General features: G+C 42.5%; 2 protein-coding genes across 4 annotated transcripts in view; both read right to left on the reverse strand.

The window, feature by feature from the left end:
* The window catches only part of sned1 (sushi, nidogen and EGF-like domains 1), a 35,039-nt gene extending 23,239 nt beyond the window's left edge, over positions 1 to 11,800 (reverse strand). The window contains exons 1-3 of one of the 3 annotated variants that reach the window (XM_063891212.1): positions 11,070 to 11,800; positions 2,490 to 2,777; positions 1,615 to 1,755 (exon numbers count right to left, since the gene is read on the reverse strand). In XM_063891212.1, the coding sequence (XP_063747282.1) occupies positions 1,615 to 1,755; positions 2,490 to 2,777; positions 11,070 to 11,288 (648 nt within the window). In that variant the 5' untranslated portion in view covers positions 11,289 to 11,800. The remainder of the gene's footprint in view (positions 1 to 1,614; positions 1,756 to 2,489; positions 2,778 to 11,069) is intronic. The other 2 variants (XM_063891211.1, XM_063891213.1) reach the window with 2 other exon arrangements.
* Positions 11,801 to 12,092: 292 nt separating this feature from the next.
* The window catches only part of crocc2 (ciliary rootlet coiled-coil, rootletin family member 2), a 50,737-nt gene continuing 36,939 nt past the window's right edge, over positions 12,093 to 25,890 (reverse strand). The window contains exons 27-36 of the mRNA XM_063891215.1: positions 19,947 to 20,331; positions 19,746 to 19,870; positions 19,439 to 19,559; positions 19,186 to 19,349; positions 17,931 to 18,371; positions 17,043 to 17,192; positions 16,763 to 16,951; positions 14,466 to 14,597; positions 13,150 to 13,329; positions 12,093 to 13,052 (exon numbers count right to left, since the gene is read on the reverse strand). Of these exons, the coding sequence (XP_063747285.1) occupies positions 12,969 to 13,052; positions 13,150 to 13,329; positions 14,466 to 14,597; positions 16,763 to 16,951; positions 17,043 to 17,192; positions 17,931 to 18,371; positions 19,186 to 19,349; positions 19,439 to 19,559; positions 19,746 to 19,870; positions 19,947 to 20,331 (1,971 nt within the window). The 3' untranslated portion in view covers positions 12,093 to 12,968. The remainder of the gene's footprint in view (positions 13,053 to 13,149; positions 13,330 to 14,465; positions 14,598 to 16,762; positions 16,952 to 17,042; positions 17,193 to 17,930; positions 18,372 to 19,185; positions 19,350 to 19,438; positions 19,560 to 19,745; positions 19,871 to 19,946; positions 20,332 to 25,890) is intronic.

Consider the following 25,890-nt stretch of genomic DNA (forward strand, 5'->3'; position numbering starts at 1 on the left):
ACTGCAACTACTAAACAACATTGCATTACAAACTACACTACTTTTGACTGCACCAAATTTGTGTCTTTTATTAACACAGCAAAAAACCCCAACAAGATAAACTTTGAAAACAATTACTCTTAACATCCTATGTGACACACTGATGCTGTCCAAGGCAACACATCCCAGAAAAGGCACATACGTTGATTGTTTAGTGCTTTAAGAGACTGGGTCTGGCTCACCTCAAGTCGAGTCTACCTCCCACACATTGTCCCAACAGATCAGCTGAGGAGGAATTATCCACGGTTCTTAAACTTGCCCTGAATCACTTGGACAATTCCTACTGTACATTAGGATGTTCTTCATTGATTTTACCTCTGCCTTTGGTTATTTCCTCCAGACTGAACACAAAACTTAGGGACCTCATCATCAGCACTTCCCTCTGGAACACTGGAGTTCCTGTTCAACATATCCCAGGCTGTCAGGTTGAACACCCCCACTCCTTCGCTCTGAACCTGATCACTGGCGTTCCACAGGGTTTAGTGCTCGGCCCATTCTTTTACCCTCTTTCACCAATGACTTCCCTCCTGTGCCTTGCTCCAATACTATCATCAAGTTCACAGATGGCACCAGAGTAGTTGTCCTGATTACTGATAGCGATAATCAGCCTACAGGAAGGAAGTTCAGCTACTGGCAACATGGTGTACTTACAATAACCTTGCCCTCAACAACATCTAAACTACCCCAAGAGCTAAGGCTACGGACACCCCAATTAAAATAAATGGGACTATGGTGGACAAGTCTTCACCTTTAAAATCTCACAAATCTGTGAGGAGCCCTCTTGGTCCCTCAACCAGTGTGGAAAAAAAGTCAGAGCAGCACTTCTACTTTTTGAGAAAAGAAAGCCCACCTGCCTCCTCAATTCCTGAAAAACTGTTACCACTTTGCCATGGAGAGCAGAATAACCAACTCGGTGTGGTGACAGAGCAGCTGACAGAGAGCTCTGCAACGGATGGTAAGGATCACATGAATGGTGGCCCGATCCCCATGCTGTGATCCGGGCTCACAGCATCATCATGGACCCCTCACACAACAACATGGGCTGTGTAGACCTCAAAGCAGCAGGCTCAGGAACAGTTTTTTTTCACAACAACCTAACCCTGCTGAACTCTCGTTACTTAATTAACCCACTCCCATCCCCATCCATGACCTTCGAATTACAGCACTAGCCCGCCACCACACTCCCCTTTCATACTCATGGGGCTTCTACCCACAGCTCCTCACACTCAGGGACCTTACACTGCTTTTTGCACAAATTCATTACACTGTATTCAATATTTATTCAATCTGCCTTTCAGCTTATGCCTGAAACCCTACAGTTTATCCATCAATGCTTAAACCTTGGACTTTATCTGTAAATACAGTATATATTTAATATTTATAAAACCATATATCTCATGGAACAACCTGTATGTAACCCATATATCTGAATATCCTGTAACCTCATCTGCACTTCTGCTCTTTGCACTTTTGGTTGGATACAAACTGCATTTCGTTGTACTATCTGTTCTAATCTAATCTAATAACACACATTGGTGAAATATGTCCTTGGAGTCCACTACAATGTGATCTTACCTGTGCTGCAATCCCTCCCAGCCCAGCCAGGTTTCCTCCACTGCTGGCATGCATGCCTGTGGTCCAAGTGATGTTATTGTACTGGAATATAGTGAAGGAAAGCTCTCCGTCTGTAATAAGCACCACTTGGAAAGTATTTACCTGCATAGAAAGGAACAAGCTCGGTTAACCATTTCCTGATTTCCATGAAATTAGGTAAAGTTTCAGTCAGGCTACAAACATAAGACTCATCTGGGCCTGTTGGTGAGGCAGATAGCAAAACATGTGCTTACTACATATTACAACCCAACGTTATCCGCTAACAACAATGTTACTTAGTGAACTCTGAGATAATCTAGCCCAGTGGATTCCAGTAGTTTCCTATACAATAAAATGAGATGAAACTTCATATAAGCCACCTTTTTGTATATGTGTTTATTTGGCTGTTTTTGTTTTTATGTTAAGTTACACTGCAAAAAGCTGATCTTGTAAAAAGACAAATGTTAGGAGACAAGTTTGCATTTTTCATGGCTCTTTAAACAGTTTGTTCATTACATTCAGTGAAGTCTTTCAACTTCTCTACGTTCCAACTATGTTTTATCACTCTTTCTGGTAATATAGCATGTACAGTATTAAGTGCACTGGTTGTTGTGCCAATCCATTTACTGATTAATATGACAGTATGAAATAAAAAAAATGTCAACACAAAAACTGTGCTGTATATTGGATGTGTTTTTTAATTAAAATCACAAGTTCTATTTTACAAACTCATTGAGCATTATTTAGAAAACATACCTACGTGGATGGATTACCCCTATCATACATAGAGAATCAGGGCTGTTTAGCAGTCACATATACAGTAGAGGGAGAGCTGTGAAGTTTACTGTAAGTTATACCGGAGTGAGAGAGCTGCCTCCAAAGAAAGTAGCTTGGTGCCATGTAGCGATGAGGACCCATGTTGCATTGAAGTTGGGGAACTCTGAAAAGTACGTCTTGACTTCCCCTGAGGCCCTCCTCAGGATGGAGGGCTCCTGGCTCTCCCTGTAGAAGACTCTCCCTGCTCGACGGTTATCCACATCGGCCCAGAATGGCGCCACAACCCTTCTGTCCCCGGCGATCGGAAACGCAACCGGAGTGAACTGGGACACCTCCCTCAGGAAAGATACAAGGCCATTGTTGTTGACCTGAGGAGAACAGATTTGGGATATGTGAATAGAAATATATTTTGTTCAAATTGAAGAAGCCACTGGGATCTGTTTCTGAGGTTAGGAGGGGTTAGAGTGGAAGTGCTGGGAAGAAGAGGAAAGGTGGACAAACAGAGGTGTTCTGACCTCACGGGGCTAACAGCAGCAAGGGGACCCGCACACTCCCTTAACGGATGTTTCCTCTTCCTGCGCAAACAGACACTTTACTCCATGAAGAGACAGCAGCTGATGTTTGTGCTGCACACGCACATGCAAAGTCATTGCAACAGAAAACATTTGTGCAGCCTTTAAATCCACAGATGTCTGCCAACAGCAAAGTAGAAAAATAAATGAACCCATCGTACACACATCTCCTCTGAGAAATGCACACTCAGCACTGCAGATATGGACTGAAGGATTGTATAAACTTCCTAAAATATCAACTTTGGCAGGTAAATGTGTATTACAGAAGCATTTAAGCAATTGTTGTCAGGCAATAGAAAATAAATAAATAATTACTTTAACTTTTTTTCATCGAATATCTTTGGATTTTTATATGTAATTCAAATAATTGAAATGGATATTTTTTGCAATTACTGACACTTTAAATGTATAATGAAAATAATTCTAAGTTGACTCGAAACAGTAACTCGAAAAGCCAAAAGCCACAGAACCAAGAGAGTAAATGTGTCAAATGTTTGTGTTTAAGATGGTTTACGGCAATGATGCCGAATAAAAAAGATATTGTTAGTTGCATGAAAATCTACAAATGATTACCGTAATTTCCGGACTATAAGCCGCTACTTTTTTCCCACGCTTTGAACCTCGCGGCTTATACAATGACGCGGCTAATTTATGGATTTTTCCCGCTTTCACAAGCTTCATGCCGCCAAAATGGGATTTTGAAAAAAAATAGACAAAAAACTGAGCACCGTCACATAATGTGACGTAAATCGAGCGTGCTCAAACTTCCCATCATTCTGATTACGGTAGTCATTTTGTCACCCTCATCATGTCAGACACGGAGAAATGCATATGATGCAGCTTTCAAGTTGAAGGCGATCGATCTGGTAGTTGGAAAAGGAAATAGAGCTGCTGCACGGGAGCTTGGCCTTAATGAGTCAATGATAAGACGTTGGAAACAGCAGCGTGAGGAACTAACTCAGTGCAAAAAGACAACAAAAGCTTTCAGAGGGAAGAAAAGCAGATGGCCTGAACTAGAAAATGAGCTCGAAAACTGGATCAACACAGAGAGCAGACGGCCGAGGTGTTTCAACTGTGCAGATCCGACTGAAAGCCAAAACAATTGCCACCGCAATGAAGTTTGAGGATTTTAGAGGTGGACCATCGTGGTGTCTAAGATTTATGAGACGTAAAGGCCTGTCCATCAGGGTACAAACGAGTCTGTGTCAGCAGCTCCCTCCCGACTACGAGGAAAACATTTCAAACTTCCGCAAATTCACTGATGCAAAGATAGCGGAGCATTCCATCAGCCCGCATGACATCGTAAATATGGATGAGGTTCCTCTGACGTTTGACCTGCCTCTCACTCGGACTGTCAACAGGAAAGGCGAATCATCAGTCACGCTGAAAACAACTGGGCATGAAAAAACGCACTTCACCTGTGTTCTGAGCTGCACGGCATCGGGAGAAAAGCTTCCACCGATGTTGATTTTTAAACGCATGACGATGCCAAAAGAAAAATTCTCGAGAGGAATTGTTTTGAAAGTCAACAACAAAGGATGGATGACGGAAGGCCTAATGCATGAATGGCATACGGAGTGTTACGGCAAGCGACCGGGAGGATTCTTTCACAAGAACAAGGCTTTGCTCGTGTTGGACAGCATGAGGGCCCACATAACAGATTCTGTGAAAGAAGCCATCAAGAGGACAAACTCAATTCCAGCTGTGATTGCTGGAGGCACAACAAAGTATTTGCAGCCACTCGACATCAGTATAAATCGTGCATTTAAGGTGGCGCTCCGTGTTCAGTGGGAGGCTTGGATGACAAGTGGGGAGAAATCCTTCACTAAAACGGGCCGCATGTGAAGAGCAACTTATGGTCAAGTCTGCCAGTGGGTCCTGACAGCGTGGAGCATTATCAAAAAATCCACTATCATCAACGGGTTTCGAAAGGCTGGATTGCTGCGTGTTGAAGAGGGCAGCATGAGCTCAGCGGGGAACTTGCCTCCGGATGAAAGTGACGAGAGCGACAATGAAGACGATCCAACATCGGATGAAGCAATTCTGAGGCTATTCAACTCAGACACCGAAGGAGATGACTTCAGTGGTTTCAGTGCACAGGAGGAGGAAGATAGTGACCAATGACTTTCTTGGTAGGCTACTGTTTACTGCTATTTTTTACATTTCTGTTACAAGCCGTGTTTCGTTAAAGCCTGTGTAAAGTTCATTTGTTTCAATGTACCGGTAGGCACCTGCGGTTTATAGACATGTGTGGCTTATTTATGTACAAAATACATATTTTTTTTAATTCAGTGGGTGCGGCTTATATTCAGGTGCGCTTAGTAAAAAGTCCGGAAATTACGGTAATAAAAAGGAAGTAGGGTCCAAAAGTAAATGAGGGATGTCAAAGAGAGAGGAGACAGAACTGATTTCTGTAGTAAATCCTCAAGTAGCACTTTGCAATGTGTTGAATTGTATTTTTTATTAAAGATTATGAAATTTAGCAGTGAGGCATTTACTCTGCGAGTCATTATATCACAAACATGGTCCACAAAGTTACTGCACTGAATGTTTACATTTAAAAAAGATCTACAGACTTAAGGGTTGAAAATGTCCACTGAAGGCTTGTATTCTTTTATACAACAATATCTGGATCAACATGGGGAGAATCACCATTGCATCTATCCTGTTTCTCCTCATCCCTGGCTTGACCTTTGACTCTTTGCATTGAAGCAGAGTGGCATGTGACAGTGACAAAGCAACGTCAGATGGATCGGCTTTGCTCCCTGCATGAATGAAAACCATGATTTGAAGGACTTTGCTGTAAAAACAGCAGAGGAAGTTTTGTTTGGCACGGCACAGGGGCTAAGTTAATTGCCCGACCACAGTCTTCCCCTCTGCATCAGCGTGATGTGGTGAGAACATGGCTGATGTGGGGAGAAAGAGGACCGGCTGCAGGGGCAGGGCCCGGGGGTCAGCCAGAGCACTATCAGGAGAAAAACAAGAGAGAGGGCACAGTGTTGGATGAATGGAAGGATGTACAGGAATGACAAAGCTCCCACACCCACATGCCCACTAATGAGAGAGCTGTGGTGGCAGCGGTCTGGAAGTCACCCATCTTACAGCGAAATGAGAGGAGGAAATCATGCTCAACACTAAAGACAGGTTCTTCTCCCATGCTGGAATAAGTTGAATTGCCTAATCCAATCTTTAGTAGCGTCTGGAATAGTTTGAACAAGTGTATTTCTTACTCATTAAGATGTTTGAGGGGACTGCTTCGACATGTCAATGACCTTAGAGGAATTTGAACTTACAACATACTTTTCACACACTTTTTACTTTTCTCATGGATTTAAACAAGGCTATACCCTGGTGCAGACACTCAGTGAAGGGGCGTTTGCATCACACGTATGTGAGAGAGTGAATGGGTTCAGAGCTGCCTTGTGTTATGCTGTAACATGACCGAGCTCAGGATCACAGGGGAGAGAGGTGCGATCAGCAAACCTTGTAAGAAGTATCTCTCCCCCATTACTCTTTCCCTCCCTCTCAATGGTGCCAATCCACTCTACAACTCCCTTGTTATTTTTTGGGAACTTATTTTCCGGATATATCCAGGATTTTGCTTGGGTGGTTTCCTTTAGAGCCAAGCAATTTATGGACTAAAATAAACTTTCATCTGGCTTAAGTCAGCCAAAGCAAACCCCTAAATGAAAAAGGTGCCCATGAATCAGGGCAGGAAAACATTAGTTTTCTGTGTCAAAATGGAGGTTTCACAGTTACAAGCTTTTACAATGATTTGATGAGACTGAAGGAAATGACTACAGTCTTTTCACTTGGCCCATTTCCTTACTAAGTAAGATACTTCCTCACATTTTATCTACAAATAGTTAAGACTGAGCAAAAAAACCATTGGAACAGTGTGAAAGGACTCAACCTAGTTGGATCTGAAGGTTGTAATGTTCATTAATTTATTATTATTAGAGAGGACTACATTTAAAACACACAAGATGATACTCAAACACACTTCTTGGAATTACTATTATTGGAACTAGCATCAGTGAACATAAGAAACTGACAAGTATAATAGCAGCGTAAACCAGGAATATGCGATCTAATCATTTGAATTGATTTAATAAAGTTACATTTTTGGCAATGGGTCTCTAAAAATAAACCATAACAAAAGACAAACTTTGATGACGACGCAAAGTAGAATGGGTTCATGTAAGTTGTTGTTTTCAAATGTGAAATAACCACCGTAGCATTGAGGAAAATCTGACACCAAGAGATACTGTGTTAAAGTTTTACTAATGTCCTGTTTATTTCCGTTTGATATCTATTCTAATGAAAGTTAGGTTTTGCAAACGGAACATTAACTTGCTAACAAACCATTAGATGAGACACCTACCCATACAGCTATTGTAGCTGACATTGGAAGGTCCAACCAGTGCTGTCACACTGGGCATCATGCGTCATAGAGGGTTTGAACTTTGTCGGAAACATTGGGGAAATGTATAAAATGGGTGTAGTTGTTTGTAGATGTTTAATGTGAAAATGTTTTATATTAATCTCAATTGAATAGTTGGATATTTCAAGAAATAGGCTTATTTTCTTTCCTGCCAAGAACTAGTGGAGAAGATGTAGCAGATTATTTGTTGGCAGGGTTCGATGACTTCCTGGAGTCTTGTCATCCCTAAGTGCCTAAGAGGCAACCAGCAGAGGCTGTAGGAAGTCACTGCGCTCTGGCCAAGAAACAGTCTGGTGAAACCACAACTCGCCATGTGCACACAAACAAACGTCCAGTGTTAATGCAGCAGCGCTTTCTATCTCTATGGATCCAGCTTCATAGTTTATATGCAGACTTGAGAGAGGTATGTTCTAACCTAACCCTCCATAACAAAGTTAAAATCTGATCCTTTGAAGGACATCATTTACTTTAAGACTTTCAGGCTTTTTTAAAGTATGTGCAGACATATCTTGTCAGTTGCATATGAACTATTAAAATAACTCAGCCATGTCTCTTATCCCACACATGCATATCAAAAGCACCCATTCAGAGTTCAAAGAATAAACGCACAAATCTTTGGGCCATACACAGTGGTGAGTGAAAGTGAGTGAATGAAAAGGCTCCAACCGAAGTGTTGAACCTCTTTTGAAGAGCAGATGAGCACTAGCAGATGTGCAATCTGTGAAGAAAAGTTCCTCTTCAGCATGATCTTGGCAGGATTCTTTCAAAATTCCTTTGACAAATACCACATAATATTGAAGATTTTAATACTATACATACAGTAACTTATTTTAGAATATAAACAATATATTACATATTTAAAATGCTTCTACAATAAATACCTTTAATCATAATCATGCTCACATCTGCTTTCAAACGTTTGTTCTTCCCTCAACGACCTTGAACATCGTCCTTCATGTTCTCTACAGCGGTCATCCTTAAGAGAAGTTAATCCGTGAACTGCATTGTTTGGAAGCCTATAAGACGCTTTGCAGATACATCTGTGTTCTGTTAAAGTGATTGGTCATTTCTCAGATAAAGCAGCTGGACAGTTCCAGGGGGAAGACCCCTGCCATGTTATCTAAGGCGTGGGAGGAGGGGAGGGGGGACCTTGAGGAGGAGAGATCCCAGCAACATGTGAAAACTCCCAGACACAAACCATAACAGAGGGACAGCCTGGTTACCAGGAGGCAGAAGTAGGACAGGAGCAGGACAGAGGGGGAGGACGCATGTTTGTACAGTGATGTGTGGGATCTGTGAGATACACACTTCTGTAACCAGAGTTCACACTTCTGCCAATGCTGTGTAATCATTACTGCTAAAAATAAAGAGGGTATGGTTTAAAGGGATCTGTTCTGAGGGGTTTTAAGGTATTCCTAAACAGAACCCCTTATGATAATAGAGAAAGACAGCGCCCACAAACCATCTTAAATCAGTGTGGTTCTCCAGCCTCCATGTGTCAGGAACACACTATTCACACACATTTAGCACCACGCTGAAATATGAACTGTTCAAAACTTGGGGCGGAGATCACCATGGGAGCCTCTGTACTTCACCAGCTAATGTTTAATGGATTCAGGTGAGGCATTAAAATGAGTGACTGTAATTTCAAGTGCCTCTCACAATCTGAAATGCCTTGCGTGACTACGGAACTACTTTTCGAATGAGATGCAGGATATCACATCACCACCACAGGGCACATGTCAGTGTGGACTCTAGCAGATGATAATTCAATATGAGATCAACAAGCCAAGCAATCGGGAACTTGTGTTATCTTGTCCAATTCAAATATTGAGTATCAGTTTTAGTACATGATAAGTGATGTGCGGGAATCCATTCAAATCTGGGAAGGACAACAATTGGAAAGCACATGGGATGAAAACAAGCTCCAAGAGTGAGTTTCAGGGCATTCTCATTCTCAACTCCCAAGTATTGCAGCTTGCTCTTTGGCCCCACAGGTCAAACTATAACTATCTGCACCCCCCTACTGTCAGCTCTGTTTATGCAGGGCTGCCTCCAGTGGCCATAGTAATAATGACAAGTGCAAAGGACGGGTTCAGAAAAAGTAACATAAAGAGCAAGGGGTGGATTGATGGATGGATAAGTTCAACAACTACAGGAATTCACTCATGAGTCGGCTCCATTGTGAAACTAAAAGTCATGCTGGCTTTTTAAAATTCTATATAAATAGTAGTTCTATTACTTCACAAACGTAAGATTCTTATCGTATTTATATGTACATTTATTTTAACCAAAACCATGACCTTTTCCTAAAACAAATGGTTGTGTTGCCTTAATCTAGCCAACTACTTGCAAAGCCCTCCTTACTAACGCCATGCCTGTATATAACTTATATTACACCATACACATTTATCACCAACAATACACACTTAATCATGTATGTGAAATATTTACCTAACATCATGTTTGAAACACATTTAACTTACCTAAAACACTTCAAAGGTGTGTGCGTTGAATATTCAACTTATTTCACACATGTCGCATAAGGTTAACCACTTATTCAAGTCTATCCAACTATGATAAATGTTTAAAAAATGACTCTAAAGACGCACCCAGACTACTAGTGTTGAGTTTATAAAAGAAACAAAACTCAAACCCTGCACTTAAAAATACTGTGCCAGTCTCTATGCACTTTATGTATATGCAAAAGAGTTTTACAAATGTCTTTATTGGAAGACTGACATCACCCCCTTGGCATAGATGCTTAGATTAGATTGATGACCTTTGACCTTGCCCATTGTTGCCATGGTTCCTCAGGCTCCCCTGCCCATGGTTTGAACAGGGAGGGGGCAGGCGGGGCTCGGAGCGAGAAGGAGGGGAATCTGAAAGCCAACGCGGATGCATAACCACAACAGGTGGTGTTGATTTAAGGGAGTTCTGCCTTTCCCTGCGCTGGAGCTGAACCCAATACATGACAAAGGAAGATCAAAGTGTGTTTCAGTGTGGTGCGCGAAATCCTTGTCAAACCATTCAGCTTCCTCCCATGAGCACTGTTTCTCACTCTCTCTCTCTCTCTCTCTCTCTCTCTCTCTCTCTCCGGCAAGCATATTTTTCCCCCACTCTCTCTCCTAAAAAGAACTGCTCACAGATGCTCCATCCGCAGCAACAGTAAGAACACAAACTGTCATTTCCTTTAACAGCTCATTGTGGACTGATTAGAACAGGGCTTACCACTGTTCTTCTAATCGTTCCTCACACACTCTCCCAATGTCATGGAGGATTTTGATTTCACCCATGGGGAGAAAAACATGATATTCTACAAATGAGGTTACACACTAGAGCTTGTGAGACACACACAAACACATGCAAACTCTCAAAGGGCACAGCAATGTAGTATTTGGCAGCATGCCAGATCTCATCTCCCTGAGGCTCTTATACAATCCACACCACGTCAGTTTCAATTGCCAACTGCAAAGTGCATACACACACACACACACGCACACACGCACGCACACACACACACACACACACACACACACACACACACACACACACACACACACACACACACACACACACACACACACACACACACACATAAGAAGACATAAACACATAGTAATAACAAAGTGCTCTATACTCACATAGAGTCCTGTGTGCCGGTCTCCAAAGAAGTGGAAAGCAACAGAGATCTTCACGAGCCGGGAGCCTCCGTCGTCCTGAGCGATGGTCTGGCAGTCCCCTACGTCCTGGCCAAAGGGGTAGAAGTCCTCCAGGGGTACGGCAGGTTCCACCCCAGGCAGCAGTTCCAGGGAGAGCAGGGTGCAGAAGCAGGGCAGCAGGGCTCGCAGCACCAACACCATGGCCTCAGCCACCCAGGGATGGAGCTGACAGCAGGCACTGCAGAGGGGAGGGAGGAGCACACACACCTGAGGCAACAAGAGCAGAGCAGAACAAGACAAGACGCTGCGTTCCTCCTCTCAACCTCAGCAGTGTGAATCCTCCCCTGACTGCTCTTTAGCTCTGCCTCCTTCTCCCCTCTCTTGTCCTTCAGTAGTGAACTGGGCTTCTTGTGTGAGACAGGGGAATACTGTAGATTCCTTGCATTCTGCCTGCTGCTGGGTACTGCACGAGCTACACTCTGTCTCACTGAAATGAAACGAGGGAAGGAATGAAAGAGAGGGAGCAGCGTAATTCAGCTGAGATGTGTTTTTTTTTAACAATCCAGCGATTTGGTCCCTGATGGTCAGCTTAGAAATATCCTCAATAAAAGCTCTATTCTGCCTGCCAAAGGAGTTCTTTCAGTTTTGGCCCCACCTCCCCCACAGGGATTCACTACCTTGCATAATTAGCTCCTTCCAGCCAATAGCTGAAAAGAGGCCGGTAACTGGATAACCACTGGGCGGATCTATGATAATCAAAGGGCTGCTTTAAAGAAACTCTGACAAGATTTTCCCCTTTCAGTGAAACTCTCACTATGTACAGTTACCAAGTCATGCAGGGTTACAAAGAGGAGACATGCATGTGCACTGCTGCAGGTCTTGTTGAAAATGCAGTAAATACAGTATATTCAATCCATGCGTGAATGAAAACAAAGAAGCACATGAATATATGAAATCTTTCTTATTATCACAGAAAAAAAAACATAATTGAAAAAGAATTGATGTATTGAAAAAGGATTACAGACATATAGCTGATATAGCAGGCAAACTTTGAGTCCTGCAACAATGTTTGGAAGAAAACACTGGAGACAGCAGTGGAGACAGAGAGCAAAGGTCATTCTCTCACCAACGACACTAAATCCACAAAAGCTTTTAATGGTGCAACCAAACGCCAGAACTCACACGCCATGAAAGGGCAGTGCTGTCCTTCCCAAAGTTCACAGAGAAAAGTTTTTCCAAAACAAGTTGTGTGGCCGGAAGAAAAACATAATCAATTATCAACAACCTTTGTGAAAATAATATTGTATAACTCTGCTCTGACACACTCAGTGTTTTAATAACAATCACAGCTTTGGCACATTATCATTGGTTGAGTCAAATACATGAACATAAAATAAATGTTTGCCTGAAAGACTAACTCATCACAGCAGGGGAATATGCAACTATTGTTCATATTTGAATCTATATTCTCATGAGTATACACTAACAGTGATTTTGACATATTGAGTATAGGAACAATCATCAGAGTATGAAGCAGCAACTAAGGATACTTTTCATCACCTTGTTTCCACAAAAGAATGACACGGCATAAACAGAAACGCCAACTGCAGCAACCCAGAGGAAATCCTTAAAACAATTTGGCACATCCAGTTCACTTCTAAACAAAACATTCATTGTTTGTTGTTGTTGAGTTTGCCTGCAGATTAATGTAATCCGGTGTGCACATGTGCATGGGTGGGACCAAACGCCTCAGGAGAGTGTTTGTGTGCGCGTGTGTTTCCAAATGTGGACATAGCTCGTTACATACTGTTGTTGGGAAGCTGCCAGAGGAACAGTGAATGAGGAAGCCAGAGGTGCTACATACTTCCCTGCAGGCTCTCTCTACACACCGGGCTGCAGCATCTGGTTAAAATAGGCCTGTCGTCTTCTTGTCTCCTGATCTAGCTGCTCTTTGAGAGTCAGCACCTATTCCAAACAAAGAAACAAAACAAAGTGAGGGAAGACAAACACAAATACACAGACATGAATCCAACAAAAGAAAGATAAATGATCCACACAATACCTGTTCTTCTAAGCATTTCACCCTCTGTCGATGAGCCTTCTCTCTGTTCTCCAAGGCCTGCTCTGCTTGAAGCTGAGTGTCTCTCAGACGATCCGTCTCCAAATCCAGCTCCTGGTGATGGTGGGCTGTCACCTCCAGGAGGCGCTGTGCATGAGAGTGCTCCAACTGGGACACTTGAGCCTGAGGACAGTTTACATAAGTTTATAGAAGTGAAATAAGAGTAAGAGAAGAGTAAAAGTCAGTAAGTGTAAACAGTGTTGCTACAGAAGGGGGACAGAGGTCATGAGACCTGTCACAGAGTGGGTTCTTATCAGAGCACCACTACAAAAACAAACTGGTAGAAGGCAGTGTTATGGATAGATGTACACTTGTAACAGTACTGAAACTCAAATGCAATGCAAGATGTGTATGCAACTACATGAAGCAAAAGGCATTACACCAGTACTACTTGTTAATGTTTAAGTCTCTGATTATATAGAACACCATATTAATACAATCCATGATACACAGTGCTTTACAAAGGCAGAACAAATAAATAAACAAGTCATAAAAACTGGAGCTGTAAAAAAGATTGGTATCCTAAGAGTAAAACGCAGTAAAACTAAATAAATAAATAAATTATCGAAGAAATATAAGTCGAAAGGAAATAAACCTAAACTCAGGAATGCTCTCCAATCAAAAGTGATGTGATCAGGGAGTAATGTACAGCTAACTGTATTCAATTATATCAAAAGAAAATTGAGATTACTATCAGGATTACATAGTAACAATACATTTTGAAATAAAGATGGATATATTATAGCTAGATGTAACTAACACGTTTCTTTATCATATATATTTAGGCTACTTCTTTATTTTGAATACATTTCTTTTTCAATGCAATAGGTGGACACCTGATTTATACAACAAAATACAGTCTATGCTTCTGATTAATGTATGAAGCTTAAACCGCATTTGCAAAATATTCCTGTCACTACATTTTTGATATGAAATGTCCTGGTTTCTACTTTTCTAAGGTTACACGGTTGCATACACTTAAGTAAAAATCATGTACTATTATTTATTTTATTGTTTTTATTTGCATTGCATTTGATATTGAAAATTCCAAGAGTAACGGAAAGTAATCAGGTTACATTTGTTTTTCTATTTTGACACTCAGATTAGGTTACTGATTACTTTTTTGACATGAAATTAGTTATTTTAACGCATTACATTTTTAAAGTAACCCTCCCAATTCTAATCTCTCTTGGTCTTGGTTAATCCCTGGCAGCTGAGAGACTCCTGCTCACCCCCTGGCTCTAAAAGCAGTGTCTCACCTGCACTGTCTGCACCTCTGCCTGCCTCTCAGCCAGCTCCTGTTCCAGGCTATCGACTGCCTGTCCCAGCTGCTCCTTCTCTCTGGCAGCAGACGCCGCCTCCTCCTCCACCCTCAGCCTCTCCATCTCCACCTGACAACGACACGATGGGTGACATAATGTGAAGGACTTCACCGTCATTGTTCTGCACTCATGTGCATTCCTGTAATGCGTGTAGCAGAAGCCAAGCTCAGAGGTTCTCACAGTCCACCGACATGTTTCCATCATTACAAAATGATTTGTACAATATGTGAATAAAGGACATGAACATGTGGGAAATGGAACAAGCTAAATCAAGCCAATGACACAAACTACAGTGTGGTGAACAGCTAATTATCTTGATGCTTGAAACTGCATATTAATGTAACTTAATGCTCTCTGCAACTGCTCGTCCTGATCTGGAATGTGGCAGAAGGCTTCTGAGCTACACTAAACACATATTACTTGAGTCCTGGCTTATATTCGTATCTGGGCTTCCAGTAGCTCCAGAACTGACTGTGAGATGCTTTTAATTACATTTAAAGCCCTTTGAGGTTTAGCTCACTCATATATTTGACATGGTAGACCTCGTATTCAGCATCGACACTTTTCAGGTTTCCTGACAAAAAAGCTGTTTTATGTTCTTGGGTCCCTCTTAACAGGGACTGTGCTCTTACTGTTTCAGCTGTGACTCTCTGAAGCTGCTTCTCATCGTCCATCAGACATTTTTATAACCTCAACTGTTCTTTATGATACATGAGTACTTCATTTGTAATAGTTTGAATACGCTTAGTTGGATAACAAAGTTAAAGGGATAGTTAAGATTTTTTTAAGTGGGGTTGTACAGGGTACTTTTCTATAGTCGGTGCACTAGATCAGTGGTTCTCAACTGGTGGGCGGACCCATTTTGAGTAGGTCGCAGATATGCAAGTGAAAAACTAAATCATGGAAAAAAGTCAAACTTTTATTTTGAAGGCCATTTTTATTTTGAAGGCCGGAATTTCTAATGCTGCCATACAGTAGCTATTAGACTGGAAATGTCAGAGAACAGAAACGGTTTTGAATGATCATCTTCTGAATAAAACATCTTTGCTGATGCTTTTCGAGTCTTGTGGCCAATCAGACTACGGCATGTTGGTGCAAATCCCCAAGGCGAATAACTTCGCAGTAGAACTACTCTTTAAACATCCATGTGATTTACCTTTTTTTTATATAATAACGAAAGGAATGTGTAGGCTGTCTTTCATTTTTGCCCACAGAACAATGGGGGCTATCTACCCTTATCCACAACTTAAAGTAATTCACACAGCCGCTCTCCTGTCCTCTCTGTGAGGAGCAGCAGCTTCAGCTGTCAGAACAAAAGATAAGTGGCATTAAATATTATTAAATATGTTGGGTAATAATTGATGTATTTATTTTCTTCTCAGAGTACCAGAATGCATAGTTTACATGTTTTTTTCCTCAAAATTCTCAGGGGTTGGCTTTTCAACATTTCACATTTTTCAGGTGTGGTGAGTTTCCAGGATTGGCTCCAAGTCTGTCTTTTAATTTAATACAAAAAATATGTGCCTTTTTTGTTTTATACAGTTCAATTCTGATTGTAGGAAACATGATCACCACCACCAGTTTAAACTTTTTTTAAAGCATACTTTAGTTCTGGGTCTAGGGATATTATCTGCCTTGCATGGCATAATGTATATATATATATATATATTACTGCAGTGGCTCAAAACTTGGGTCGTTATTGATTGACGAAGGAAAAAGTGAGTCCTGAGGCTTGACCAATATACAGGAGAAACAGTAAGGGAGATGTGCTGCTGCAACAGGGGCAGCAGTGTTTAGCACGCAAAATAATGTATATGAGTTTCAGTTGATGTCGAATATTTTCCCTGCTTCACCTAGCCAGCAGACAGTTATCGGGAACTTAAACCATTGAAGTTATTCTAAATCTAGCATACACTCAAACTGATAATGATAATTTTAGATGGGCCTTTTTCAGGAAGCTCAAATTTGCGTTGCTGCTTCAATCCACAGCAGCACTTCGTACCCCTGGTTCTTTGTCTTCTTCTCCATACTGTTGGTGTGACGACCACTATCTACTGTGGGTAATACACTGACTATGTTTTACACTGACAGTTTTTAAGCAAAGCTAAGCTCACCAACTGCTGGCATAAGATTCATATTTAGCATCCATTGCTGTTTATCTTTTTTATCATACTCTCAATAAGAAAGATCTTCCAACACGTCAAACAATTCAGGTATGCAGCAGAGCATCTCACCCTCTCCAGAGTCTTTCTGAGCGCCCACTTGTCTTTACCAAGGCGCGTCAGCACCCTCTCCATCTCTGCTCTGTCACTCTGGAGCTTTGGCAGAGAGCTCTGCAGATCGGTGACCTTGTCCTGGAGTTCCTGCTTGTCGTGCTGAAGCTGCTGGGACTGCAGCTCGGCTTCCTGCTGCTGCTTCAGGCTCTGTTACACAGTCATCCATACAAACAATACATCAGAATTGCGCCTCGACCATTGCAACCTTCATTTGCACTTTAGCTTCAGTGTGACCCACCTCCTTCAGTGCCCTGTTATGCTTCTCCAGCTCAGAACATTTGATCTCTAGGTCATCTTGGGCTCTTCGAAGGCTCTGGTTCTGCTCTGTAAGTGTGTGGTTCATCCTCTTTCTCTCTGAAAGGGCATCTCGTGTTTTATCCAAACGATCCTATGGGAACACACACGTTAAAATGCAATCATCAATCATGGGTGGATTATGGGATGAAAAGGTCCAAACACAGAGACTTAACAGTTGTTTAATACTTAATTATTTTTCCTGTTGTTTTGTTTATCTTTGTGGTCATTATGTATGGTTGTTTTGGTACTGTAAGTTTGTAGTTTATTTTGTATGAGGTTATTTCTCTCCTATGAGTAAACAATGAGCCATCATCTCATCCAAACATAGTTTTGGCTGACCCTTTATTTCTCCCCTTCCTTTAAGTTTTGTGTCTTTATACAGTCCTTGACATATTGTTAAACGTCGGGGCAAGTGTTTTTACTGCACTGACCTGACAGCTTTTGAGCAAACCCAAAGATTTATACCAAGCAATGTCATGTTTTTGTTTGCTCAGTGTCTTTAAAGTGCAGTCCCAAACTTATGCCGGAAAGCTCTCCTGAGAAGCTCTTGGAGAATTAATGAGCTTGCCTGAGCATTTTATTGCTCAGTCTTTGAGGTAAATCAGGAAAACCACAGAGGCAAATGTAAATAAAAAATGCTCAGTGTGCAGCTCAGAAGGTTACATAGCTGCACTGTAAATCAACACAGCAATTAAGGCATGGCTATTCATCTTATTTTGAAGTTTCAACTAAATATCCTTGTGTTAAGAGAGTGGAAACTCTTAGAGAAACGAATACACAGTGAACATGATTTGTTTTGTGTAACTGCAGTGTTTTCTCTTCCCTGTACCTGCAGCAGCCTCCGGTCCTGCTCGCTGGCTGTCAGAGCCCTCTGCAGCTGAGAGATCTGCTCCTGCAGGGCCCCGCTGCTGATCCTGTTGTCACTTAGGCTGTTGGACAGTTTGTGGAGCTGTTCTCTCAGCTGGCTCTCATGCTGCTCAGTGCGAGCCAGCGATGTGACCAACCTCTCCTCGCTGACCCTCAGTGTGGCACCGCGGTCCTCGCTCTCTCCCAGCTTCCTCCTGCTCTCCGTCAGTCTGTCCTGCAGGGCCCCTGACTCTGCCTCTAGCTCTGCGGCCCGGAGCTGGGCCCTCTGCAGCTCTCCTTCCAGGGTGCGCTGGGAGAGCTCCTGACGGTTCACCCTGCTCTCTGCTGCTTGAAGAAACTCCTTTAGATTCTGTTGTTCTACTTTTGCACGAGATTCGAAAGCCTGGAAGAGCTCTAGCTTTTCCTGCAGAGGAATGGACAAAGAGTTCATCGATTGTCAGTGAAGATGCTGAACACTGTTTTAGTTAATCCTTGTGCCTCACTTTAATTAAAAAGGTTTACTTGTGTCCTTAAAGGATAAAAATATTACCACCAAATATTTATTCATTCTCAGAATTTTGACCGTCCATTATCTTTATTCCACTTGTTTTCATTTACTACTGTTAATGTATTTTTTATTTCCCGTATATTAAATGAAAGCTGGAATTATTTGGGATATGTCAATGATTAGCATTTTTTAGCTGAAAACCAGGTTAAAAGCACGGTTTGACCATCTTGTGAAAATGACTGTTAAGAAATAGTAACAACTCTAATTCACAAATTTTGAATGTACAGCTCTAAATTGAAAGGCTGATATCATAGAATCCATAATTTGATGCTCCAATGAGTTAACATTATGACATGTTTCTCCTTAAGAGTTTCTGTATTTCAGCTAGACAATTTTTTGATACTTATTACACAGCTTGGTTGAATACCCGATTCTGATTGGTCAATTTGGATATTTCAGCAGTTGTTAATACTCATTAAGTTGGTAAAACATCGCTGCTGAGCAAAGTAATGATTGTTTCTATGGAGGATCAAGGGAGAGAAGGGAAGATGTTAACACACAGAGCGTAGGACCTCGCAGACATTGCTGCGCTCTGTAACAGACGTTTTTTTTCTTAGCAGAAGCAATATAATAAGTCAAAAAAGTAAAGTTCAATTAATATTGGATTTAAATATAAATAATAAACAAGTCAAATATAAGTGTTATATCTCTCTCATTGACTTCTACATACTTGCAGCTCCCTGGACTGGGCCTCAGCAGCTTGCAGACCGGTCCTGAATCGAGCAACCTCCTCTTCAAGGTGTCTCTTCTCCTTCTCAGTGCGACATGCTACTTCTTCCTGCAAGGAAAGGGCTGTCTGCGTCTCTTGCAAGCACTCTGACATCTCTCTTTTTCCTGGAAGAAAATTTGAAACTTTTGCTGTGTGTATATAAATAATAATAAATTAATATTGACTGCATTGTAGGATTCACTGCTTTCCTTACCCTGCTCTGATTGCTTCAAGGTATGCTGAAGTTGAAGCAGCTGGGTGGCTGACTTCTCCTGGCTGCCACAGTGCTCTGTTATCTGCTGACTTAGACCAACAATTTGAGCCCAGGCTTCATCCTGGGGGAATAACACATGGTCAGAGCTTAAAAAGGTGCCAAAAGATTTTGCTGAAATATTAACACAAATGCAACAAGTGAACTAAATTCTATATTGTTGAAGTGATTTGGTGGTCTAAAAGCAAAACCCACTTTAGGTCCACAATCCCACTAATGGAGATGAAGTTATAAATACGTTCAGATGTACCCTGTCTCTTTGGGTGTCCCTGAGTTCCTGCTTGAAATCCCTCAGGACTGAATGCACTGAGTCAATGTCCAGCTCTTCATCGACACCATGGGACAAAGACAGCACCGATCCATCGGTCTCACCGCCTAACCAAAGAACACACTTACTGTATTAGTGGTTCTTCCATAGAAAATATTCTTAAAGTGCAAGACGCTACAGTACCTTTCCCTTGCAGGTGTTTCCTCCAGGGAGAGGAAGACCGTCTACGGGACCCAGGTGTGCCTGAAAGAATTTTTTGGCTAGCGCCAAAAGTGCGGCGCAGAGCTGAATACACCCCCGCCAACCTCAGCTCCAGGTCCCTGCGTTTGGCATCGGCCAGGCCCAGCTGCTCCTCCAGGCCGTGGACCCTGCTTTCAGCAAAGCCAACCTGCGCAGAGAGTTCCGTTACCTTGTTCCTGGCATCTTCCAGGTTTTCCTCTAGCTGGGCGGTGGTTTCTCTGTGCCTGCGGTCACTCTGCTGCTGATGAGCTTCTCTGTCCTGCAGCAGCCCCCGGTTCTGATGCTCCGATGTCTCCAGTTGCAACACACGGCGCTGCAGACCTGAGACCTGCACAAACACACAGAACAGCGTCAACACACACAATAATACTATATACCAACCATGCAACTATTTGATACTGTGGATTATTTCATATGTATCATACAGGTTAAAAGAAAGAAAACTATTTAAGAAAAAAACTTAGAAAGGCTTGTTTATTTAAAGTAAATGCAGTAGCACTTTGCTATAAATATCCTGTGAGCTTTAATCTGCTGGTTTGAGTTTGTTTTGCAAATATTGTAAGTTGCTAGAGCAGTCCCGGCGTCACGGGGGGGGCGTGAGGGGGCGTCGCCCCCTCACGCGGACTGTCCGCCCCCTCAATCAAAATAGTATTTTTTTAATGTATTTTTTATTGTTTTTAGTTTTATTACAACAGTTTATGATGTGTTAAAAACAACAGAAAACTCCACTGACAAACCAAAATGAACAGCATGGGTAAATAAAAAAACAGCTTTGCAATTTACGCAGTTTAGGCTACGTCAAATAGCCTCCTTGCACGGTAACCGTAAATTCTACTTCCGCTGTTACTTGTATGCGCGTCTAAACTTCCGGTCGAACACTTCCGTGTTATGATAGCGTTTGACAGCTGGATACCGGTAACCGGCTTTTACTATTTAGAAGTGTACAATGAGTGTGTTCACAATAAAAGAAAGACGACTGACCTTTCAAAGGGTGGGGACATCGGCACTGCACTGTTGTGTACCTCAGTGTACGAATTCTTCGAGGTACAATAAGCTACTTTCCTTTCATTCATTTCCCGTTGACCTGGCGGTACGGGCCGAGTGGCTGAGGAGAATCCGAAGGGATAATTTCAGTCCGACGAAACATTCAAAGGTCTGCAGTAGGCACTTTAAAAGCACAGATTTTGTCGTGACAGCCGGGGGACTAAGAAAACTCCAAAAGGGATCAGTCCCTGTTCTGTTTTCTTGGAACGGGTTTGAGCTATCGGCACCTAGACCAAGTGTTTGGGAGAGGCGCCCGCGGCCAGATGTGGAGAGTCCCGATGTCTCTGACAACGAGATGGAAATCGCGGCTGTAGCTACTGACCACGACTACTCGGTGTTGCCACAAACGGTGATACGAGCAAGTGACTTGGTTGAGGACAACGAAGCCTTGCGTCGGAGGATTTTGGACATTGAACATTGAAAAGTCGAGCAAAGACCACGTTAAATTATAAAAGTAAGTAAAGCTATTACCACAGTAATATCACTATGTAAGCGCTAATGTTAGCTATGTAGCTACAATAATATTGTGCCATAGTTACAACTTACCTTCATAATTGTCGATATAACTGGATAGGTACATTTTGTATCCCTTATCACGTTTGCTCTTCGGTGTAGAACTGCCCATCCGAACAAGTCGGTGGACATCTGAGATGGAAATGTTTGGGAGATCCTGCAGGCATCTAGTGTAGAAACTCGCCATGTTTGACGTTCACCGATATCACACCGTAAGTTTAGAAGCGCATACAGTAACAGCGGAAGTAGAATTTACGGTTACCGTGCAACGAGGCTATTGACGGTTAGCCTACTGACAGTCAGTGCGTCATCCCGATTCCCGCCATAAAACAAAAACAAACGAAGCAACGTAGCAGCTATTTTAATTCAAGCGGACATTCAGAATATTTTATACATCTCTGTCTATGGACAGAATGGATATTCGCAAATGGCTGAAAAAGCCAGAAACAACCACACCGTCGGCGGCATCACCGCCGCCTGGCAGCAGCAGCAGCAGGAGCACCGGACAGGACGAGGAACACCTGCCGAGGGAGGAGCCGCGGGTTCAGCCTCGCAGTGAGGAGAGTGAGCTGGGTTCACTGGGACCGGAGAGCCCGCTGTCGCACTCACAGCATGGTTTAGGCCTACCAGAGGACCTCGGAGTTGACAAGCCAGCTCAGGTTCATCTCAGGCAGTTTCCAAAGAAGCAACAGCATAATAATGACTGTAAACGGTCATTTTCGGCTAATTGGTACAACGAGAGAGACTGGCTTGAATATTCGCAGCAATTGGATGCAGCGTTTTGTTTTCCCTGCAGGAAATTTGGAGGGAGTGACTCCGTTTTCACAAGAACTGGATATACTAATTGGAAGCATGCTAATGATAAGGCAAAGGGATTTAGCAGGCACAGTAACAGCAAAGAGCATCAAGCATGCAATGGTAGCTGGAAAGAGAAGGAAATGCGATGCAACACAGGCAGTGAAATTTCAACCATGGTTAACTCTCATCAGCTTGCGCGAAACCGCCTGTATGTGTCTGCAATTGTTGACATAATTGAATTTCTTGTCTCAAACGAACTGCCACTGAGGGGTGAAGTGGATTCAGTCAATAGCAGAGATGAACTGGGAAGCGGAATGTTTCTCTCCCTGTTTGGTTACACGCTGAGGCAAAACCAAGAGCTTGCAAAGGCTTTCAGTACAATTCCAAAAAACGCAACTTACACATCACATGATATTCAAAATCACATCATTGAACTGATGAGCACGATCGTAACAGAGCAAATTGTTAAAGATGTCGGGGAGTCATGGTTTACACTCAAGGTGGATGGAACTAAAGACCCGACAGGCAGTGAAAATGTATCTATAGTTGTGCGTTATATGGACAAGGACTACAAAATACAAGAGAGGCTGTTATCAATGCAGACAACGGACAAATGTGATGCCCAGTCACTCACTAATGTTGTGCTTGATGAACTGTCAAATGCTGGCCTTGACGCAAACAAAATTCTTAGTCAGTGTTATGACGGAGCCAGCGTCATGTCGGGACGAGAGGGAGGCATGCAGAAGCTTATTCAAAATAAGTTAAACAGAGAAGTGCCTTACATCCATTGTTTCAACCACCAATTACATTTGGTGATCGTGCATGCTATTTCCTCAGAGAGTGCAGTTGGGGATTTTTTTGAAGTGTGCAATTCCCTTTATAAATTTATGAAAAAGCCCACTGTAGCCGCACAGTACAAAGGAGAGAAGCTTAAAAGGCTGTTAGAGCAGCGATGGACCGGACACCTTGACACGGTGTCTGTGGTGCTGAAGTCACACACTGCACTGGTGGACTTCCTGAAAGAGATCGGAACCATGGGAGCAAGTGCTGATGTGAAAATTGAATCTGTTGGACTTCACAAGGCCATTACAGAACGGAGCTTCACATTTCTCACCGGTGTGATGCACAAACTATTGGGGCTGATGGACCCAGCCAATCGGATGCTGCAAGCCGAAGAAACAGATCTAATCACTGCAGTCCAGCTCATTCAAAGTGCCTCTTCTTGCATAGAGGATCTACGATCAGATGCGGAATTTCAGAAACTGTGGTCTGACAGCGATGCAGGTGATGGCGCCGGCGTGCCTGCTCCTCCAAAACGGCAGCGGCAGGCCACCAGGACGCTACAAGACTACGTGGTGAGTGAAAGCCTTGGGCAGCGCGAAGTGGACATTCAACAAGAGTGCAAGCGGCTGTTTTTTGGCATCATCGACTCTATTCTGAGTGAAATGGCTGCACGTTTCAGCGAGCATAACGGGAAATATATGTCAGCTTTGGACGCTTTGGACCCCGCCAGTGTGAATTTCCTGGAGGCTGAGAAAGTGAAACCACTACTGGATTTAACAAACACAGACATGGTTGAGGCACAGTTCACAGTTGCGCGAGAGTTTTTGAAAAGCCGGTGCACAGGCCAGGGAGAAGTGAGAGTGACTTTGAGTCACCTTGTTGCAAAGGAGTCCAGGGTATTAAGTGCCATGCCAGCGGTAATGACAGCATTCAAACACGCACTAACATTCGGGGCATCAACTGCTACATGTGAAAACTCGTTCTCCACGTTGAAGAATGTATTTAGTGAGCACAGACGCAGCATGTTGCATCGACGCAAAGCCCATCTCATCCAGCTGGCCTTTGAGAATGACCTCAGTAGGAAATTCAAAGATGAATGGAAGGAGATGCTGCTGAGGAGGTTCCACTCGTCAGGAAAGAGGAGACTGCAACTCTACTGAAGGTAAGAGCTGGTTATTTTATCATTTGTATTGTTGCTACTGTTTGTTAGCAATGTGGTTATTGATCATACGTTGTTGGATATGTTAGATCAGCTCCTCTGATCTGTGGAGTCTGTTTTGATGTTGCTCTGTTATGTTTTCTCATTCTATGCAGCATCATGTGACATGTCACCGCCGGTGACATGTCACATGATGCTGTGACTCACCGCCCCCCCTCGGTTTTCAGCTGCCCCCCCCTCTGTACTGAGCTGGAGCCGGGACTGTGCTAGAGCGTCAGCTAAATAAAATGTAATGTAATAACTTATGGAGGAAAGAAGCTGCAAAAATTAAAATGTACTCATTAAGTAAGTCATTAAATGTGCCAAACATAATAAATAAATAAAAAATATAATAAAATAGACATTAATTAATGTATAAATTGTGACACAGGTTGTGACTGTTTTTTAAATGTATTTATTTAAAGGTCCCCTATTATGCAAAATGCACTTTTTGCTGTCTTTTATACATAAATATGTGTCCCCGGTGTGTAAGGAGACACACAATGTGTCAGAAAATACAACCCTCTCATTGAAATCCTGGCAACGTTCCACCCACGTGATACGTCCCAACCTATCGTACGCAATATACAGTCGCGAGCAAAATCCCTTCCGCAGCACCTGTGTGTGAGTGTGTGTGTGTTCAGCAGGATGTCTGTAGGATAACGTGACCAGATTTCTGAAACAAAATCCGGGGACATTTTCGGTTCAGAGCCGTAAAAATCTCCAAAACTTGTAGTGTTTTTAAGTTTGAAAAACTAACACGGGGACACTGCCCTTACCGTTCATAAAGCAGTTTCTCTCACCCTATTTCTCCTAAATTGCAAAGGAATTGATTAACAATGGGTTTTTTTTTCTCTGATGACAAAGTAGCTGAGGTTTTAGAACATCCATAAAATCAGCTGTAGGCCTTACACAGGTATCAGCCAGACAGAGTTCACCTAAATGAAGGAGTCCTCTTTACACCATACGATTTTCACAAGATTTGAGGAAGATTTTTTAATGGAAAATGCCACAAAGGAGCAAACAGCTACAACCTGGCATGAAAGATTTCCTCTTGTTGTACAATATTAATGTCTTATTGTGAATGGTCCCTAACTCTAAATAAATAAAGGCAGCCAGCCAGAGAGTGCTAGTCATCACTGACACTGACAGGCTGGCACAAGTACGTGATGAATAGTTTTTAATAAGTTTCCAGGGGTTTTATTTAATGACACGTTGCCAACTACCTCTAAGGAGCTAGAGTGACACTGAAATGTCATAATAATAAAACGGTGTGCCATAGAGTTACTAAACAGTTGTTTGTAGCATCGCTGCTAATAACGTTAGCAATAGCTGTGACAGACAAACATATCTGTTTTATCAGGCACCTTGTAAAATACACATACATTAAACGTGAACACTTACAAGAACACCTTTGGTTCGCCTATCTATCCAATCAATAATGTTTCTGCTGTGTGTACTGTGCTGTCTGAATGAATGCATTGAATACCATGAAAGAATTGCGTACTAGGCTACTAGTTACGTGTTGCTGGCAGCTGCATCTGGACAGGG

The sequence above is a fragment of the Eleginops maclovinus genome, chromosome 9, assembly GCF_036324505.1.
Source record: "Eleginops maclovinus isolate JMC-PN-2008 ecotype Puerto Natales chromosome 9, JC_Emac_rtc_rv5, whole genome shotgun sequence".
Classification (NCBI taxonomy): Eukaryota; Metazoa; Chordata; class Actinopteri; order Perciformes; family Eleginopidae; genus Eleginops; species Eleginops maclovinus.